Source organism: Rhinopithecus roxellana, chromosome 11 (assembly GCF_007565055.1).
Source record: "Rhinopithecus roxellana isolate Shanxi Qingling chromosome 11, ASM756505v1, whole genome shotgun sequence".
In the NCBI taxonomy this organism is placed as follows: Eukaryota; Metazoa; Chordata; class Mammalia; order Primates; family Cercopithecidae; genus Rhinopithecus; species Rhinopithecus roxellana.
The window spans coordinates 35,144,468-35,159,184 of NC_044559.1; the positions used below are offsets into that span (position 1 = coordinate 35,144,468).

General features: G+C 40.0%; 1 protein-coding gene and 1 pseudogene across 1 annotated transcript; one reads left to right on the forward strand and one right to left on the reverse strand.

The window, feature by feature from the left end:
- Positions 1 to 268: 268 nt before the first annotated feature.
- LOC115900461 (60S ribosomal protein L21) lies at positions 269 to 804 on the reverse strand. Its single transcript, XM_030941353.1, has one exon. It carries the CDS (start codon positions 765 to 767, stop codon positions 285 to 287), a length of 483 nt encoding a protein of 160 aa, XP_030797213.1. The 5' UTR covers positions 768 to 804; the 3' UTR covers positions 269 to 284.
- A 4,773-nt stretch (positions 805 to 5,577) lies between these two features.
- LOC104662235 lies at positions 5,578 to 7,514 on the forward strand (annotated as a pseudogene).
- The last annotated feature ends 7,203 nt before the right edge of the window (positions 7,515 to 14,717 follow it).

Consider the following 14,717-nt stretch of genomic DNA (forward strand, 5'->3'; position numbering starts at 1 on the left):
TGGGCCAGGCAGGAGCTTTGGTTTCCATGTCAAGAGAGCTATGGAAAGGGTATTACAAGAAGAGGCTGTAAGGTTGTAGATGGACGGTTTTCTGGGCCCACGGCTGGGGTAGGCTACACTGGATGGAAATCTTCACACTCACAGGGCTGACACCAGCCTCACCCAGAAACTTGGGGAAGCCTCCTTGTCCTGGAATGTGCCTCCAAAGCTCTCTACTGAGAAATCTTTTTTTTTTTTTTTCCCAGCCCAGAGGTCTTTTATTTATTTATTTATTTTAACACCTATTATGCCATGAATTCATAGGGAATAGGTTCCAGCAGCTCAGGCTCCTTCCCATTGGTCCTCACAAAGTGTGCTTCTCTGGGTGGAGCAGGCTGGCGCTTCAGCTGAACCCAGGTACCTTTCTCTTTGGCTTCTTTCTTTTTCTGATCATTTTCCTTCACGCGTTTCAGGAAGCTATCTCGGCTCTTAGAGTGCTTAATGTGCTCAATACGCACATTAATTCTCTTGGCAAGAATCTTGCCCTTAACTTGTTTGTTTACAACAATGCCAACAGCATGCTGGGTAACGTTGTAGACTCTCCCAGTTTTGCCATGGTAACACTTGTGGGGCATTCCTTTTTGAACAGTACCCATTCCCTTGATGTCTACAATATCACCTTTCTTATAGATTCGCATATACGTGGCCAAAGGAACAACTCCATGTTTTCTAAAAGGCCTAGAGAACATATATCGGGTGCCTCTCCTCTTTCCCTTTGTGTTCGTCATTTTGGCGAATTACTGGAAGATGGCGGTTCCGGCCGAAAAGAAGCGAGAAATCTTAACACCACACTCCCTTGGTGGAGAAATGTTTGAAGGAATTCTCTTGTAATATTACAGGTATTGAAGAATGCATTTGGAGCTGTGAGGCAATAAATAGATAAGCAACACATCCTTCATCTTTAGAGCTTCCTTAGTTCATTTGGTTCCAAGGACCTACAGAACCCAAAGGTCATTAGTCCCTGTAAAGCCAGGAAAAGGCTGGCCTGGTGTAACCTCAGGCAAAACACTTCCTCCTACCAGCTTTTTTCCTTATCTTACAATAAGGGGTTGGACCACATCAGTGGTTGTCAAATACCAGGCTACTGTGAGGTGAAGAAAACAAATACAATATTTTGTAGACTTGAAGTCATTCAATTTAAAAGTTGATTCTTTCTACCTTTATTTTCAGTGTTAAAACATCCTGTCGTTTATGAAATAGTGATCGTAAAGGGGAAAAAAAATTTCATCCTTACTTAGCAAAATAAAAGCAAGCTCAGAATTTTGTTTTCAGTTTTCCTATCCTGAAAGTCTGGTCACTCTGGAACTGGATGCTCTCTCTTGAAGGGCTCTCTCATTTCTGACGCTGGTCTAGAGGACCTGTTGGTCTTTGCTTCTTGTCATCCAACTCAAAAGCAGACAGAAGAAACTCTAGAAAATGTGACCGCTTCAGAGCATGTGTAGTGAATTTGGGTCTGTCACAGAGTATCAGCAAGGTTCTGCACAATGATGACTGTCAAATATATGAAGAGTTTCATAATTTTAAGATATCTTATTAAACTCTACGGCAACCACAAAAACATTTTAAAAAGAGGCATAATTCATAAAGCCATAATGAAAATATAATCAAATTTTATAAAATAATACAAAAGCAAGCAGAAAATCTGGACAAAGATGGAACACTTATTTCGCCTATGTCTTGTTTTTTTTTTTTTTTTTTTTTGAGACGGAGTCTCGCTCTATCACCCAGGGTGGAGTGCAGTGGCACAATCTGGATTCACTGCAACCTCTGCCTCCCAGGTTCAAGCGATTTGCCTGCTTCAGCCTCCCCAGTAGCTGCGATTACAGGTGCGCACCACCACACCTAGCTAATTTTTAATATTTTTGGTAGAGATGGGGTTTCACCATGTTGGTCAGGCTGGGCTCGAACTCCTGACCTGAAGTGATCTGCCCACCTCGGTCTCCCAAAGTGCTGGGATTACAGGTGTGAGCTACAGTGCCCGGACAATTTTTTTTTTTTTTTGAGAAGGAGTCTCGCTCTGTTGCCCAGGCTGGAGTGTAGTGGTGCCATCGCGACTCACTGCAACCTCCGTCTCCTAGGTTTCAGCGATTCTCGTGCCTCAGTCCCCCAAGTAGCTGGGATTACAGGCTCCTGCCACCACACACCTGGCTAATTCTTATATTTTTAGTAGAGACGGGGTTTCACCATGTTGGCCAAGCTACTCTTGAACTCCTGACCTCAGGTGATCCACCTGCCTTGGCCTCCCAAAGTGCTGAGATTACAGGCAGGACTCACTGCCCCGGCCTAGCAGGTGTTTCTTACTTAGCATAATGGCTGAGTCCAAGTGGCAGCAAAGAGTCTACGTTCTATCAAAACATACATCATTTGAGTTAGGAGCGGTGCTTAAGATATATATATATATTGCTTTGGAAGCATCACAGAACCTCAGCAAAGTATTGAGGGGGAAGCTTTATTACATTTAAGAGAATGAGAGCGAACCATGTGGCAGGGTGACAGGTATGGAGACGCTACTGTTTGTCTGGCTGCTCATCTTCATCAGCACCATCTCTATGTCTCACACAAAGGGTGGCTGGAAATGTAACATCTAGACCTCCCTCCAAGGGAGGTTCAGATGCAGTTCATGCAAACACCTCCCTTTTGTTGGAATTATCCTTACAGTGCTTTTTCTCTTTTCTTCCCCATTCCTACAAAAAGGTAACCTCCAACACACTATGTATACAATAGAAGCAGGCCCTCAGGACAGAAGCTGTGTCTGAGAATGTCAGACAATTATGAATTAAAAAGCTCCAGCCATCTGAACACTTCCCCTGCTGACTTTGTGTGGTTGTGCACAAGAGGAAGGGGCTGGGTTGAGAATGAGTAGAACCCACACACAGCATTCTTCCATTCTTCCATAGTACTTATTCTCCAAATGCAGTGGCTACACCTACCAATCCACTTGTAGAAATGGGATTAGGCTCCAGGTGTCTCTCGGTACCTGTTGAAAAGTCAAACCAAGGTCTGAAACTGGAATTGGATTATAGATCTCAGGCGATGCTGCTCAGAAGGCCGTGGCTCTCTCAGCAACACACATCACCTTCTCCCACCTCTTCCCAAACCCAGTCTCTTCCAAAAAATTCAGAAAATTGAACATTAGGATCTTTCTAGACAATAAATGTATATATACACATACTATCTCCACACTCTCCCGCTTTCACCTTCCTAGAGGGCCAGGCATATAGCCCTCTAAAAATCAGGATATGATTCCTAGAATAGTAATTTTTAAAGTTAACTATAGCAAAAGTAATACATACTCACTCAAAAACTTCCAACAACAGAAAAATATAAATTCAAATAGAAAGTCCACCACTCCATAATGTGATTTTCAGGAGAAACTACTGTGGAGTCTGGTATGTATCCAGTCAGAACTTTTTCTTTGCAAATACACATGAATGCATATTTAAAGGTATTTTTTCGCTTGGTTGTAAAGTTTATGTTATTAAAGCAACAACTTTGACAGTACACATATATGGGCATCCTTCAACTTTTTTAATAATCACATTTTTTTAACAGAAATTAGGCCTCTGTTTTTGAAGATTTAGCTTAATAATATGTCCATGTCACAGAGCTTTGCAGTTTTTAAAGTTCTTTCCCACGCATTGTCCTGTTTACTCCACTGAATGGCTCTCTCAGGTAGGCTTTCTCATCCCCATTTTACAGATGAGAAAACTGAAGCTCAGTGAGGTGATTTGTAAATGGTTTCACAAAAAGTGGCAAGGTAAGGTCTTCCCAGTCCAAGTCCAGGGCCCCTTACAGTCCTCCGTTGCCTCCTCTAGTTGCCCTTGAAGGAGACGGTCAGGAAAAGGAGTCTCTGTTACAGTCATCCACAAGGCAGTGCACGGGAAGGTATGTGTAGAGGTAATTTAAAACTTAAGGAACACCTGGCTGGCACAATCGTTCACGCCTGTAATTCCAGCACATTGGGAGGCCGAGGGAGGCTGAGTTCGAGACCAGCCTGGGCAACATGGAGAAACTCTAGCTCCACAAAAAATACACAAAAATTTAGCCGGGCTTAGTGACATATGCCTATAATCTCAGCTACTGGGAGCCTGAGACAGGTGAATCACCTGAGTCTGGTAAGTTGAACCTGCAGTGAGCCCTGACCATACCACTGTTCTCCAGCCTGGGTGACAGAGTGAGACCCTGTCTCAAAAAAAAAAAAAAGCTTAAGGAACACCTATTCGCTGTCCAGACTGTCAAGAAAATTACAATGTGATTTATTACCTATGATTCCCCCTCCATACACCTTTAGTTTAAGAGGAAATAAAATGATTGTTTTTAGTTCCCTTCTTTGACTGTGGTTAGAGGAAAAGTTAAGTCAAAAGACAATCCAAAGATGAAAATAGAGGCACCAAGTCTCCAACGAAGAGTTTGCTAGATCACACGCTCTTATGCATGTGCATCTTCTTTAAACTAATTATTGGTACTTTTGTTAAAAGCATATTAAACATAGAAAAGGAATCTAAATATGACCTTACCCCACTTCCCAAGGTGTTAGAACTTTTGATTTTTGGGAAGCAGCAGAGAATAGCAAAAGGAATCCCTAAACTGAGTTCAAATTCCACCTCCATAAATACCTAGCAGTAAGCTCTGGGGTAAATTACTTTGAGCCTCAGTTTCCTACCTCATAGGGTTGTCTGAGCCTCAATCAAAGCAGTTAATTAGTATTTGTTCTCTGTCCCTCCACTAATATGTTTCCTTTAAATGTGTGTTATCATTTCGAAGGGAAAACATTCTTAAAATATGAAAGCACTAGAGTATGCTGCATTTGATTTCTGACCAGAATAGCTGCTAAATACTAGTCTAAGTAAGTAACTATAGCATTAAGTAAACTTGGAAAACGCATAACAGCACCTCAGGAGATAAACAAACTGTGTCCATGTATGATGACGGAGCTACTTTTCTTACACTGAGAACAGGTATCCAGAATCACTTGGGGGCTTTGTAACTTCTTGGTGGGATGGATCATGTAGACAGCGGCACCAGGAAGTGAGAACTACGCCCGCCAGATCTCACCTGTATTCGAACTTGGTCCTTACCCCACTCCACCCTTGCAAAAAACTAGTAAGGTCCCTGCTTTTCATTTCCACAGATTGCAATACTCCATGCTGCATATTTATCTGTTAATGAGCATCTGAAAACAGGTTAACCCGGAAAAATGCTTTGGTATACTCTGAATAACTGTTTCTTAAAATGAACTGGCTCTTTTAAAAAGAAGTTCATAAAAGTCAACTTTAAATCACATAATACATAAATCCACAAAAACCCTGTACCCTCTTCCCCATCCCTCTAACACACATACACACAAGGTTACCATAGCTAGGACTTTAGTATCTTTCCAGAACCCTCTCCTTAAAAAATACATACAGAGAGGTCAAGCTGGTATATCTGTAGGTTGATTTATAAAGGTACAAAGCGACATCAGGAATCACCATGGATTCACATGGAATATCCTCCATAAACACGATACATTAGCCCAAAGGCTGCTGGTCCTATTTCATGCGGCACTCCCGCCATCCAATGTGTAAGCCTATCTGTAACACGGAGCCCTCCCATCACCTCAATTGCAATTTGACAAATGTGACAAGGACTCTTGCTGAACTTGGTTCCTTCTACCTTTCATTTCTCACTCACCTGACTGACCTGGTCAATAAAAGCCCACCCCAACAGGATAATGGAGGAAACGTAGACACAGCCAAACACTTCTCTGGATGGTGAGAAGTGTTCTGGTTGTTTAGGACAGGGTGTTTGTTCTGTGGGTCGAGTGGGCACAGACAAATGGAAAACATTCTCTCCTGCTCTGTATCAAGTTGTTGCTGAAATGGGAACTGTACTATACTTGTGGGTCGAGTATGATCTTTAAAAATCATCAGCAACATCTTGGGCTTTGACATACAAGTTACTAGTATTAACTACTTACACTTCAGAGCACCTTTGTGAGATCGGATCATCCAATATCTTGGAAGGTCCCTGGTACTTCTGCTTCAACTTTTTTTTTGAAAGTTGATGCCTCAGAGCTTAGAAAGCATTTAATCATATCAAAGAAAAACAGTGAAAAGCATTTTTAGGCAAGCACATTCATCCTTTTTTACTCATAAACTGGGACAAGTTCTTAAGATAGTATCCACTATTTAAAATATGATTTCTATGAGAAAAGAGTTCGGAATTCCAATTAGAGACACCAGAAACACACCCTTTGCAGCCTGCTTGTCCCAGCAGGCTGTCTGCACAATCCCCTCCACCCTGATCTCAAATTAACACAAAGCAAAACACAAAGTCTAGGAACAAGCTAGTTCAGAGTCCAGAGAAGTACACTCCTTTGGTATGGACACCTAGGGACCTGGTTTCTGGGGAGGAGATGGCATCAATAGGAGCTCTAGCGGGAGCAGAACCAAGACACAAGTGTTTCTCCCAGAGGTGGCCAGCCCCACAGCTCCAGACCTAGAGCAAGGGCAGCAAGCTGGGGGAACTACGGAGGGGGTGTCCTCCCGAGTCAGAACTCACCAAGGGGCCAGACTAAGAACCATTAGGTAGTGTGGCAGGTTTAACATGTTTCTTGGGACAAGCAAAGTGGGAAGATGCTGAAAACTCTCCCTCCACACCCTTGGGGCTTTAGTGGCTAAAAACAAAAAAACTACACATTTAAATGGACAACGTGGAAAGCTACTCCAGTATTTAATGTATTTCCTGAGTTACTGTAACCAGAAGTTAACTGTGGACAAGCTTGGTTATTTCAGTGGATCTTAAACTTTCAACAGAACTTTTGTACTGGGTTAGGTGGTAGAGATTCTTCTCTTGAATATAATAGCCTATCTGTTTTTATGGAGTGCAATTAGGGGCAGGTAGTCTGTCAAAAAGCCTGGCTGTTGGAAAAAGGCTGGAAATTCCTCAGAAATAAAATATTTCTTAAATATATGCTTCCCTTCACCTTGAGATTTTTTTTTTTTTAATAAGATTCAAGTCTCTTAAATGTAAATTAGGGAGCAACAGCGACGGAAGGTGGCAGCTACCATAGGCTTGGGAGTAAAAAGGTCCCTCGCAGTTTCCGATTGCTGGAAGAACTTGAAGGCGGCCAGAAAAGAGCAGATGGCACAGTTAACTGGGGTCTGGAAGATGACAAAGACACGTCACTTACAGGACGGACAGGAATGATGACTGGGCCACCAAGAATAATTTATGAAAACCAAATATCCAGCCTTAAAATAGAATGTGGACCTAAATACCCAGAAGCACCCCCTTTGCAAGATTTGTAATGAAAATTAATATGGAGTTAATAGTTCAATGAAGTGGTGGGCCCAAGATCCGTATCAGTGCTAGCAAAATGGCAGAATTGTTAGAGCATTGAAGTTGCCCTGCAAGAGCTTTAGCACCCAACAATATCTAAAGAAAATATGAAACTCCCTCAGCCTCCTGAAGGACAATATTACAGCAATTAATTAAAAAGAAAAACCATGGGCCCTTCGCTTTCCCAGAATTCACTTTAAGGAGTCTTCATTTTCCACAGTAAATTTTCTAGATATGTCTTGTAGACCTCAAAGGACTAGAAAGGAAACTCCCATTCAAAGGAAATTTATTGTAAGATACTAAATGATACTCATTTTTTGTCCGTTTGAAATAAGTTGTGCTATAAGAAGTTATCCTGTCAAGTGTAACCACTGTCCACGGGGTTGAAACTCTGGGATCAAGGTAAGTATATTTAAATTGACTCCCATTGTAACTGGTGGGGCACATCTAACTGTGAAAAGACACATCCCACAATCACCTTTTTCTGTTGATTACATGGCCTGGGCTCTCTGCCTTGGCTCCTTACCCCTCCCCCTAGCTCCTACCCTCCCTGCAACAGCCCTCTACCCTGGGGGCTTGTTACCCTCTTGTCCTAAATCCTCCTTTCTCTTGCAAACAAATCCACAGTCTACTGAAAGCAGACTATTACGTTGGAAAGGTTTCTTTACTAATTTTACACTTACTCTACAGATCTTGGTTTCAGGGGATTCTTTCCAACAGTTAACTCATTAAGTTTCGTGGCATAATTTAAGTGTACCACAACTGTTAGAGCAATGGGAACCAATGCCTCCCTCTGAGATTGGCCTTCAGCGAGGAATTTGGGGCTTTCTCCGTATCTTCTCTTCCCAAGCTTTGAGGGGTGCTTTTTCTCCCCTCCTCCTCAAGTTCCTTTTGCACCATCACCACCCAACGCTTTCCATGACACTTCCTTGCTTTGGCCAGAAGCCATTAGGTAAAGCTGAAAAGTTTCCCTGACCTCCCTCACTATTCACTCTCTACCAGGCTACAAAATGAATATTGGGTCCTCAGTCCTGCCACTCTCTGCGGTCATCATCAGCTGATGCATTGTTTTTAGCTCAGGTTTTGATAAAGTGAATTGTCTCCAGGGTTACTCAGACCTGTCAGCTCTCAAAGTCCTTGGTGGTTAAACTTGGAGAAAGGCCACATGAAGACACTCATAAGCACACATAATCCCTCTGTATTTTTTTTTCCTGTAATTGATTTTGCTTTTAGAAATTAAAGAAGTTTTGAACAGGGCTGTCATTTGGTCACCCTTCCAATTCATTGGGATCTAGTTTGAAATATGACAATTGGAACAAAACTTTGAATCCAGTGCATATTCTGGTTTTGGCGTTGCGGTTGCGTCTGAAGATCCTCAGTAGGGATTGGTGTGCACAGTAGATCCCTGAAATTGGCGGGCTTGACCTCCTAGCAAATTGCTTCGTTTTTCCACTTCTGTTCAGGACCACTAAACACTGAAATGTGGATGCATACAGAAATAAATGCAGTTCATTATGTACTAAAGTTTTGTTTTTTAACTTGGTATTTGTGTAAATCCACCTTTTGAAGCAACAACTATCAAGTCTGAAAAGCAACTAATGTTTCCATTAACGTTTTTCTGGGGAAAAGTTAGTTCTAAGAATTTAACATCTTGTAACTGAAGTTTAACATAACAGTATCCCATAAGCAGTCTTTTTTATTGTCAGACTATTGCCAAATTTTAATTTTTAAAAGTGTGCGTTTTTTTCAAAAGTGTAAATTAGAAATTAATAATTAACAGAGTATCTCTACTGGGCAGAAACATCAAGTCTGGTCACACTGTTCTCAGACAGTCATTAAAACTCAGCATTAGCATCGGTTAATCACAGAGGAATGCTTCTGAGTTGCTGCTCCTGAAGAGCACGTACTCATTCTGCATTCATTAACTTAAGCTGTTTTTATTAAGGAAAAACAGACTTGGATATAAGTTCATCAGAATGGCCTTCCTATCTCATGACTGCAGCTCATACTGACCACGTGAATGGTACTTTGATATAGTTAACTGAATATAAAGGAGCCACTAAAAGCCTCTGCTCATTAATTATCACCTCCAGTTCAAGTCACTACTCTCCTGCTACATGGACCTAAATCAAGAACCACAAGCTAATATCTTTCCTCGATTTACCCTCTTTCCCTGTATCTTCCTTTCTCTTGCAAACAAATCCACAGGCTACTGAAAGCAGACTGTTAAGTATGTCAGAAAACTTACTTTATTAATTTTACACTAACTCTACAGATCTTGATTTCAGGAGATTCTTTCCAATAGAGGACTCATTAAATTACATGGCATAATTTAAGTGCACCAGAACTGTTAGAGCAATGGAAACCAATGCCTTGTTATGTGAAATATTTCATCCCACACATATTCACTTGATTGAATTAATGCCTTTTTCGTGTCTTCTTATTGAACATACTTAGTTCTTTATTATTGAAGCTAGACTTCATGGCAAGTGAGTTCTATTTCACAGAAAATCTGAATACATCACTGGCTTACCAAATAAGAAATTTTCACATTACCTATGGGCCCAGAGCCTTCTGTAAAAGGCTCATGTGGTCTGGTTCTGTGTCCCCACTCAACTCTCATATTGAATTGTAATCCCCATAATTCCCAAGTGTTGAGGGAGGGACATGGTGGGAGGTGACTGAATCATGGGGACGGTTTCTCCCATGCTGTTCTCGTGGTAGTTAAGTTCTCACAAGATCTGATGGTTTCATAAGTGTTCGCAAGTTCTTCCTCCCTTTTCTCTCTCTTGCCTGCCACCATGTAAGACATGCCTGTTTCCTCTTCCACCATGATTGCAAGTTTCTTGAGGCCTCCCCAGCAATGCAGAACTGTGAATCAATTAAACCTCTTTCCTTTATACTTACCCAGTCTGGGGCAGTTCTTCACAGCAGTGTGAAAACCAATGAATACAAAGGCTAAGTTTTGCTATCAATAATTTAAACAAAAATTTAAAATACAACCTAGCATTCAACTTAAATCTGCTTACTATTGCTCACTGACTTCCAATCATATTGATAGAATAAAGACAACTATAGAAAGCAAAAATTCCCAGTCTAGTTAAAAAAAGAAAATTGAAGCTATTTGAATAAGCCTTGCCAACAGTCTGAATAATCAGTCTGTTTAGCAAATGGTGTATATAAACAAATAATTAAAGATGCCATTAAACTACAAGTTGGTAAACAGGCATTACCTATTTAATAAGTACAATATATACATAGAATCCTTTTGAAAAGCTTCATTTTATACAGAAACATATTTACAAGAAACAGTGTAATCAAATTAAAGATTATCTGTACAATACACACACACACACACACATATATATATATATATATGTCTTCTGGAAGACAAACAAGTTTCATCATTGCAGTCAAAATGGATAGCCATTTGCATTTTAAAAAAGAATTCCATTCCAGAAGAAAAATACATCTCTAATATACAATTATATTTTTCATTTATTTTCCTAAAAATTCTCCATGTTTAGATTACCTTTTCCATTTTTCTTTGTTCATCCTTGAAAAATTTCAGGTTTCTAGTGCCACCAACTGGTGTTAATTAAAAATCAACAATCTTGGTGTCCAAAAAAAATTGCTTTAAAAAAAAAGGTTATCAAAAAATAGGCTACTGGAGTTAACATTCATAAAGCATAAATGACAACATGATTTATAAAAATATTTTCACCAGGGTAGCATATATAATAACATTTACATTATTAAGGATTCTATTTTTTTCTTTTACTGATAAATCTTGGTTTAAATTTGCATATAACAATTTTTAGAAAATAATATACTGCAAAAGAAAGTTTGGAAACATGCGTGACATGATTAACCTTTATGAGCACCAAATAGGCATTAATAATTTAATGGTAAAAAATCTAATGCCATTTTATGGTCTTTGGATTTTTTAAAAATTTTTCTTAAATAATAAACATTAAACTGTGACAAAAGTTAGGAAACATGCAGAACCACCAGGAAAACAGTAATTTGCTCTCAGTGTACCTTTGCAAGGATTTTCCAAAGCCTCATGTAGGAGTGATTTCTGGGCCACCTGCACAAGTAGATAAACCCTCTTCTCAGGCCAGTTATAAAGGGCTGAGATGAGCCACAGAAGTCCAAGACCTGCTCTGATTGTCTCCCAGTTCTCCCAGCTATTTTCTTTCCTTTTTTTTTTTTTTTTGAGACAGGGTCTCACTCTGTCACCCAGGCTGGAGTACAGTGGCAATCATAGCTCACTGCAAGCTTCAACCTCCCAGGCTAAGATGATGCTCCCAACTCAGCCTCCTGGGTAGCTAGGACCACAGGCATGTGCCACTGCATCTGGCTAATTTTTTGTATCTTTTGTACACATGCGGTTTTGCCATGTTGCCCAGGCTGGTCTCAAATTCCTGGGCTCAAGCAATCCTCCCACCTCGGCCTCCCAAAGTGCTGGGATTACAGGGGTGAGCCACCACACCTGGCCCCAGCTATTTTCATTAGACCATAAACTCCATGAGGACGGAAATGCCCTGGTCTGCTCACTAGTATAAATACAATACCCTGTATGGTGCCAATACAATAATATAGGTTTTCAATAAATGCATTTATTAAATAAATAAATAACATGTTGGTAGCCTGATAAAATTTAATTTCAAGCTAAATCACTTTAAATGGTTATGAAAATAGAAAGTAAAAACAAAAAAAACACCATCAAAGTTCAAATTCATTCTTCTGCCCAAATCTACCATTTTCAGTCCTTAAAACTAAACAGGCTAAAGTCTGAAGTGGTATGGGAAAATGGAGTCACGGAAAATATTCACTTCAAAATTAAAACCTATTGAAGTGTATACATATACATACACAGAAAAAATCAATTCCAGCTCAAATAAACCAAAATATTGCTAAATAACCAAAACAGCCTTGATATGTACAACCAATAATGAACATATAAAACAAACCTCCCTCCAGGTTTCAGATTTATCCAGATATTTTCCTTTTCCAGATACCCCATTCTTCTCGCCATATATTTAGAGGGCAGAAGGCCCTCTAAATCCTTACATCAGGAGCTGTCTGTGAATTAGTATGGAGATAGGTATCTCTGATACATGTAGATTACTTTGCTCAGTCCTGATCCATATACAAAAGCACACAGTAGACACTGAAGAACAAAAGAAAACTAAAGCATTTTCTTTTTTTTTTTTTTTTTTTTTTTTTTTTTTTTTTTTGAGGCGGAGTCTCGCTCTGTTGCCCGGACTGGAGTGCAGTGGCCAGATCTCAGCTCACTGCAAGCTCCGCCTCCCGGGTTCATGCCATTCTCCTGCCTCAGCCTCCCGAGTAGCTGGGACTACAGGCGCCCACCACCTCGCCCGGCTAGTTTTTTTTTGTATTTTTAGTAGAGACGGGGTTTCACCGTGTTAGCCAGGATGGTCTCGATCTCCTGACCTCGTGATCCGCCCGTCTCGGCCTCCCAAAGTGCTGGGATTACAGGCTTGAGCCACCGTGCCCGGCCAGCATTTTCTTTAAAAAATTTCCATAGTTTCTAAAATTTGTAAGGCAAAAAAGGTAATAGAGTCAAAATATTGTTTATAATAGTTTTCTCCTAAAATTTTCTCATTAAACTTCTCCAAGTAGATGGTAGCACAAACATTAATACTGGAGTGTGCATTTTTGTCTAAAATGTTTTAAAGTATATAGGCATAGGATACTATAGATCTGATCACTATTTGGTCTCCATTATACATTTTGTGCCTTGGAGGAAAAAATCCAAATACTGTAGTTTATGAACCTGTATCGTAAGAAACTAGAAAAATTTAGTTATGCAGCCTACTCAAAGTAGTCTTTAGGAGTGTTTAGTGTGTCTAGAAACAAATGATAAAATAATTCAGATTTGATTGCACTTTCCCTCTCATTTTGATAAATTATTAATGGTAAAAAGAACAAGACACATTATGTTATGACTAATACTTTTTATAACTATTCTAAAAATAAAACATCTTTGAACATATATTTTCATTTTGAAGTGAAAAGATATTTGTTTTGGGATAACATCTAACTCAATATTTAGAAAAAAAGACATTCATTAAATAATCTAATCCTTAGTAAATTATCTTTTTAAACAATGTTGATTAAAAAATGTTAAAACACGGCCGGGCGCAGTGGCTCAAGCCTGTAATCCCAGCACTCTGGGAGGCCAAGATGGGTGGATCACGAGGTCAGGAGATCAAGACCATCCTGGCTAACACAGTGAAACCCCGTCTCTACTAAAAAAATACAAAAAAAAAAAAACTAGCCGGGCGAGGTGGCGGGCACCTGTAGTCCCAGCTACTCGGGAGGCTGAGGCAGGAGAATGGCGTGAACCTGGGAGGCGGAGCTTGCAGTGAGCTGAGATCCGGCCACTGCGCTGCAGCCTGAGCGACAGAGTCAGACGCCACCTCAAAAAAAAAAAAAAAAAAAAAAATTTTAAAACACATAAAAAGGATATTGCCACCATGAGCCCAACTTTTAGGGCCCATACAATTCTTTACAGGCTTTTAATCCATCATCCCAAAACTTAATTCCCTTAATGGAAGAAAAAGGGATGCAAAAATCCAAACCAAACAAGGCTTGCTGCAGTATCTGCACAAGAGCCAAGGTATCTTATTATAGTAATGATCTGAAGATAATGAAATATGAAAAATCACTCAGAAATTGTGAGAAATAATAAGGGGTGAGAAAAAATTCAATGACATAGAAATATTGATACTATGGCAACATTTAAGTGTATATCTTAAATAAATATTGTAAAAAATCCAACAAGATAGAACAATTTGGCTCAAAAGTTAAGTTCCTTTGGTTACAGATATATACTTATTTTAGGTATGTGTGAGGTTTTTTGTTTTAAGAGACACGGTCTTGCTCTGTTGCCCAGGCTGGAATGCAGTGGCACCATCATGGCTCACCTGCAGCCTTGACCTCCTGTGCTCAAGTGATTCTACCGCTTCAGCCTCCCGAGTAGCTGGAACTAAAGGCATGCACCACCATGCCTAGATAATCTTTTAAAATTTCTTTGTAGAGATGGGGGTCTCACTATGTTGCCAAGGCTGGTCTTAAACTCCTGGCCTCAGGTGATCCTCCTGCCTTGGCCTCCCAAAGTGCTGGGATTACAGGTGTGAGCTACTGCACCTGGCCTATTTTATGTTTTAAATAAATACACTGAAACATCACATGTGGGGGAACTGTATGATCACTCCACTATAATACATAATTAATATATCAATGTTGAAGAATGGTGCTCAAATGAAATAGTTTATAGTGCCTTATGCTGGTTTCTTTTGGAAGTTGGTTCTTCATAAATATTT